This window comes from Belonocnema kinseyi, chromosome 1 (assembly GCF_010883055.1).
Source record: "Belonocnema kinseyi isolate 2016_QV_RU_SX_M_011 chromosome 1, B_treatae_v1, whole genome shotgun sequence".
NCBI classification, from domain to species: domain Eukaryota; kingdom Metazoa; phylum Arthropoda; class Insecta; order Hymenoptera; family Cynipidae; genus Belonocnema; species Belonocnema kinseyi.
In genome coordinates this window covers 80,222,442-80,229,697 of record NC_046657.1, presented here as the reverse complement: position 1 = coordinate 80,229,697, position 7,256 = coordinate 80,222,442, and the positions used below count along the sequence as shown (strand labels likewise).

General features: G+C 28.4%; 1 protein-coding gene across 1 annotated transcript in view; it reads right to left on the bottom strand.

Moving 5' to 3' along the window:
• LOC117167843 (facilitated trehalose transporter Tret1-like) overlaps positions 1–7,256 on the bottom strand; it is a 50,567-nt gene that overhangs the window by 19,494 nt on the left and 23,817 nt on the right. The window contains exons 2-3 of the mRNA XM_033353053.1: positions 2,231–2,336; positions 1,742–1,876 (exon numbers count right to left, since the gene is read on the bottom strand). Coding sequence (XP_033208944.1) covers positions 1,742–1,777 — 36 coding nt within the window. The 5' untranslated portion in view covers positions 1,778–1,876; positions 2,231–2,336. The remainder of the gene's footprint in view (positions 1–1,741; positions 1,877–2,230; positions 2,337–7,256) is intronic.

The following is a 7,256-nucleotide window of genomic DNA, read 5'->3' as shown; positions in this document are numbered from 1 at the left end:
TATATCAAATACTGTAATTCAAACCCCTCATAAACTACAATTATAAAGTAAAGCTGAACTTTTTTTTTAATTTGACATTAAAGAAGGTTCTCAAAGCACCCACCGCCTTGACAATTAAATTCTCATTGCCGTAATTGCGCTTCGCGCTCTACTGTTAGATTATATAGGCTCTAATTTTTAAAAGTGTGGGCTTATCGAAAAATTCGGATAAAATAGTTTTAAAATATAATTCGTATCTGATGAAAATTTTTGGAACTATGAAAAAAATCATTTTTTCTATTTTTTGAAGATTTTCAAATTTTTGAAAAGTATATAACTTTTCTAAGTTTCATCAAAATTAGAAATTTTATTTGGATAATTTGCAAGTGTTTCACCCATCTATAAGAAACTTTTACAAAAATGTATAAGATTTCAACAACAAAAATTTCAATATTTTGGAAATGCACTCAATTTTTTAATTTGTGTTCGAAGTATCTGTTTAACGAACTTAGCCTTTATTTTGGGGACCTTCAGAAGAGTATTAAATGCAGACTCGATTGAACAATTTCTTCAAAAGTCAGCGTGGCTACAACATTCAGGTAACCATACATGCAGATATACAGACAGGCGTACAGACAGACACCGACAAAATGTTATGATTTTCGGATTCTGTGCGCGCCGAAACGTAAAGTTCCGTTAAAAACCAGAGATCGAAAATTTGGACGACTCCATTACACTAACGTTTTTAATTTTCATCCAAATTAAAAATGTCATTCAGATAATTTGCAAGTATTTTTGCCAAGTATCGGAGACATTGACAACATTTTCTGAAACTTGAAAAAAAATTGTCTAAAATGTTGAAAAAGAACTAATTTTTTTAATTGTGTGCTAATTGAAAAATTTGGCTAGAATAGTTTGAAATTTATTTGGTATCTACCGAAAATTTTGAATAAAATTTTTGGATTGATGAAGAAAATAATTTTTTCTATTTTTTGAAAATTTTCGAAAAGTATATAACTTTTCCAATTTTCATGAAAATTAAACATTTTATTTGGATAATTTGCAAGTCCAAATATATTATATATCCATAAATATTCAGGTAGAATAGTTTTGAAATATATTTGGTATCTGGTAAAAATTTTGAATGACATTTTTGGATCTATAAAAAAAATAATTTTGTCTATTTTTTGAAAATCTTCACATTTTTAAAAGTATATAACTTTTGTAATTTTCATCAAAATAAAAAATTTTATTTTGATAATTTCCAAGTCTTTTACCCAGCAATAAGAAACTTTGACAACAATTTATAAAATTAAAAAAAAAAATTTAATTGTCAAAATACTCTCAATTTTTTAATTTTTGTTCAAAATATCTGATTAACGAACTTAGCCTTTATTTTGGGGACCTTCAGAAGTGTATTGAATGCGGACTCGATTGGACAAATCCTTCAAAAGTTAACGTGGTTACAACATTCAGGTAAACATACATAAAGACATACAGACATACAGACGTACATACATACAGACATACAGACAGACACCGACAAAATTTTATGGTTTTCGGATTCTGTGAGAGCCGAAACGTAAAGATCCGTTAAAAACCAGAGATTGAAAATTTGGAAGATTACATTACATTCTCAGGAATGAGAATGTATAAATACTTTAGACAATAGAAATGCATAAAAATAGTTATTATAAATTCGTTTAGATAATTTTGAGCTACTTAAAATTATTTTGGAAAAAATTCCAAAAATGTGACTTGCCTTGACTTCCATCGTATCCGACAGTTCATTCGTCATGATCAATAGAACCCCTTCACTCCTCTTGACCACTAAAAACTTTCACTTTGTCCCGCGCTGCCAGATCGTCATCGACGGGAAAAACGAAATAGATAAAATCTGGAATTTTTGGTTTCACGTGAGAATTCATACAAAAAAAAAATATTTTGAGCTCAGAAGCAATTTAAAAATCGATAAACTAAACCTCTTTATATTATTTTTATAAATCGTGATCATTATTATAATTATAAAATAGATAATCACTGATTAAATGCACAAATATAAGAAAAATAATTATTTATAAGTTTAATTCACTAACACGTATAGTGTCTTGACTAATATTGGAATTAAATTAATTATTTTACATACACTAGTATTTTTAATGAGTAATTATCTACTTTAGGTTGTACTATCCACTATAGGGATGTTACCGTTACAATTTGGAAAATTTTATTTGCAAATTTTTCCACTCACTTGCTTTTACAATTAAGATCACATGTTGTTCACTCTTGAGGCAGAACTGCTTTATCAGTTTGTTGGAAGAAGAATTTGAAGCATTTTTTTATGATCCTAGTTAAAACTGCTCTTGACACAAAAGGCAAGACAATGTCTAACATCAGTGTAGGTAATTTCTTATCGCAAATGTTTGAATAATATCCTAATTACGGCATTGGATCTCGCAACCCGAGATTGATATTTCTATTTCAGCTTTTGCATGCTTTTCTTCATTTTGCACCAAATATTCTTTAATTATTTCATGCATATCTACTACGATATTATTGAATATATTATGTGAAATATTTTTTAATTTTTTATTTTTAAATTATTTAATTTCAATATTCTTAATACTTTGATATCACTATCTTATTTTAGAGAATATAATTTTTGTACATCACTTTTTCTTAGAGCAAATTTATTTTATTGTTTTATTTATATTTTGATTTTTTTTTAAAGTCAAAATGAAATTCGGTCCATTGTTCACTCGCGTTTGAATTTCCAGAAGAGTTTCGAGTGAGCTAAGGCGTGTCTCGTTATCGACTGAACAAACGCACGATTTTCGCTCGGATGTAGGGACTTGAGGCCTAACGTATTTATTTGTACGAGACTGGATCGTTGCGTTTATCATTAATAGATTTCCAGTTACGTATTTCATGATTCTTGACCTTTATCGTTCTTTTTTATTTTAAGTCATTCGAAATTTCCCGCGAAAATTGGCGCAAGCGCGGGATATTATCATTTAAATAAGTAATCTCAAATTTGAAATACATTATACATTTTTTTCTAATTATGTTGTAAATTCTGATTTTTACATTTACAACTTATTTTGTTGATTTTAAAAAGGTCATTGGTTCATAAATTATATTAAATTTTTTTTAGAGAAATCATTTTGTAACAAATATTTAAAGAAATTGTGAAGAAAGCTTTCCCCAGAAGAAAATGTATATCTTCATCTTTGTTTGTAGAATAAGTTAATAACATCGCATACATTTCTTACGATTTTGACTATTTTCGGATATTGCTTTTAATTCTGTACCTTTAAATTTGGAAATTTAACTCAATATTTAAGAGTCAGTTTGATCTAACTCGATTTTTTATTATGATAATAACAATAACAATAGCAAAAGCAATATCAAGAAAATAGCAATAGTAGCGGCAATAGCAATAACAATATCAATAGCAGTATCGATATCGATAGTAATACCAATAACAATAATAATAGCAATAGCAATAGCGATAGCGGTAATGCTGGCAGTATCAATGGCAATAGCAATAGCAATAGAAGTATCAACAGCAATACAAATATGATTTATACTCGCATACAAAAAATGGAAATTATAATAAATTGTAAATTATCTGGAATTATACAGAGCTATTTGAGAATAAGTTTAATTTATCTTAAATTATGACTACAAAAATATAAATAACAATAGCAATAACTATATCAACATCAATAGCAATATTATTAGTAATGAAAATAGCAATGCCAATAAAAATATCAATAGCAATATTAATAGTAATGCAAATAGCAATGCCAATAACAATATCAATAGCAATATTAATAAAAATAGTCACAGGCACAGGTATAGGCATGGAAATAGCAATAGCAGTATGAACGGGGACAGAAACAGCAATAGAAATAGAAAAAAATTGTAATTACATGAAAAATCGTGAACTATAATGAATGAAAAAAAAATAAATAAAAAGTGGTTAAATTGTAAAATTACGCAGCGTTTAATTTTGATAAAATTGTTTTTGTGTATACAAGATAACGATTTTCAAGATCCGTGGTATGATTTAATAATTTGAGAAGCAGAAAAGCTAAAACATCAATTTTAATTAGGCGAAATAAATACTTTCTAATATAAATAAGATTTGTTTTCTAATTTCAGATATAAAAAAGGATTTCCTCCATATTTTGTAAAGAATTTTTTTCCAAAATATAAAGAATTTATATGAAAGATACGATCTGGTAAATTCGACCATTCTGATTTGTAACTATAAAATTAATCAAATCAAACCGATTTTAATTTGAAATACTTAAATTTTAGCAATTTAAATTATAAACATAACTTTAAAATGTTCCAGAAATGCATTTGAATTTTTGTTCAAATTTTCATGCATATCGGCCACCAATTTGTTCAAATTCACGCAAAAATAAGTGTGTTTACAAAAAATTATATTCAGAGGTTCCAGAAGCCCCATTAAGTTTAACACGTGTTTCCCATAAGGAAAAAAGACGTGTCTGTAAATTTGATTAAAATGTGAAACCAGTTGAAACTCAACATTTTTTTCACAATTAGATGTAGAATTGTAATAAGACGCTATTAAAAAGAATGTTTTTTGACATTTTTTCACGAACTTCTTCGATTTCCTTTACAAAATTTTTTAAATTGAATTTCCGCTATTGCTATTTACAGAGGTTGTAGAGGACTTTATAAGTTATCAATACAAAAATTAAAGAAATTAAAAAGTCAATTTTTCCAGCAACTAAGTTTAAAAATTTGTTTTTGAAAAATCCAAGAAGTTTCTGAAATTTTGTTGTTAGAAAATATTTTTTAAAACTGCGTCTTATTAGAAATAATTAAACAAATAAACACTGGAACTTTGATTCAATTAGTTCGCCTTTACTGCTATAATTCCATCTCAGCTACTACTAGTGGGTTCCCCCACTACGCGGCTTCCCCACACTCAACCGAATTGCTGCCGCCGAGTCTGGTAGGCGTCTTTTGTACTTGCTGAGGAATAAAATGCAGAAGATAAAATTTCCCAGTATATTTTACTCAAATCAACTGAAGTAGTTTTAGTTTATTGGTGCAATATTTTACTGAACCTGAGAAAATTCCGGAAGCACAGGATTCGTATATTATATTTGTCAATCACCAAGTGCTAAATTTGAAAAAAAGTTATATTCCACATTTTAGTCCTCATCTGTACAAAGGACTCCCGCTGGCCAGGCTCAGCGGCAGTTGTTCGGCTGCGTGAGGGGAAGCCGCCGAGTAGTGGGGGAACCGTACACAGGTAGCTGACGTTAAATTGACCATGGCCCAATTTCCCCACCCGAAAGGATATTGAAAGTCCATTAATCCTTGGGTTTTGGGCTGACTTGTTATAGAATTTTTTTGGCATGTTTTCAAATGAAACTGGTTGAAAATGTAACTATTTTGTTTCAAATGCGTCTTTTCACATTTTTGTTGGTTTTTATCAAATCTCCGCGTTTTGAGACCCCCTAAGTCAGACGAAACCGATTTTTACGAAGGTGTCTGTATTTCTGTCTGTCTGTAGTCTGTATCGTGTAGGAACGATGACTTTGAAAAGATTTGCATTCTGCTTTGGAAATCTTTTTTGCGGCCTAAAAAGAAAGAAAGAGTTCGCAAACCAGCTATTTTGGATGAAAATACAAAAACTGAGCGCATTTTTCAAATATTTGAAACTATTTTTTTCAAGATTTTTTTAAGCCCGACAAGATTATCGTGACAATTTTTTAAATTTTGTGAAAAAGTTGAGGATTAAAATTTGCATTGTACCAAAAAAATAAGAAATTCCATTTTGCGGTCAAACTATGCAAGATACGAAACAAAATGCATTCACTAAAATTGCGCATTCTGAAAAGATCTACAAATTTGTCATTAATCACATTTCGATAGGATGCGTAGTTTTTGTTTTCAGTCGTAAAAAAAAAAACATTAAAAATTACAAAAATTAAAGTTTTAGACAAACGACACAAGCTATGAGAAAAATAAATAGACGAAAATTGATCTTCCAAAAAATATCGAAAATTCATTCAAATTTGTCATGCATAATTTTTGCTAGAACATGCAGTTTTTGTATTAATCGTAAAAAGTAATATTTAAAATTAAAAAATTTAATTTTTCGAAAAACGACACAAGCTGTTCACCCCACAAAGATCTATAAATTTTTTATTCGTCATTTTGGATAAGGCAAAAAGATTTTTTTCCAATCGTAAAAAATATGATTCAAAATTAAAAAAACAAATTTTGGAAAAAGCGACACAAAAGACGAACAAAATTAAAAGTCAAAGTTTTTAAACCAAAAGATATCTAAAAGTTTGTTATAAAATCTGGTTATAAAAATATATTAAAAGTAAAAAAAACGTTTTGGAAAAAGGACACAAGATACAATAATATTTTATTAAACAACATTTTTCGCCCAAATTAATCTGCATTGCATATAAACAAATTGAATTTATAGAAAAACGAAACAATTTGCAGTAAAATATTTAATAATAATTTTAAAAATAGAATGCGCATTTTTTTAAATGATAAAAATAAGACGATAAGAATACTTTTGTTCCAATACTCTTACACATTACGAATAGTAATAATATAAATGTATTGAAATGATATACATTTTTCATGGTAGCTAAGAATTAATTTTAATGCAAAATAAGAAACAAATATTAAAGTAAATATTAAAAAGGAAATTTATACTGTATTTTGCAATATCTGAATAAACAGCCCCAGACTGTGGTACAGAAATGAATAAAATATACATTTGATATAATAGAGTTGAACATAATGTAGGAAGTTCACATTGTCGACGAAATCAAGTGCGACGCATGAGGTACGTGATAAGAATGTGTTCGTTAAAACCAAAAGGAGCTTTCACAAAAGAGAATTCACAATCACCAAATGACAATTGTCGATGCTTCGAACTTTAATTTTAAACGGCTTTACGCTTAAATGTGATGTAAATAGAATGACCAAGCGCGCAATGAGAATGCCCCCGTGCGGCGGGCAGATTTTGTTTCTTTAAAAATTAATTTATTAATCAACAATGTAACTTTTTCAATTTTGGTTGAAAATTTATATTTATATTAAAAATCCATTTTCTCTAGTTGCACATTTATTTGTTTGCTTAAAAATTCATCTTTTTGTTCGAAAATTGTGGGTCCGGATGCAATAAGGGCACATAAAATTTTTTCGTGCGAAAACGAAGTCCCCTGGAGGCTATAGAAAAAATTTTCGAATTTTAATTTTCA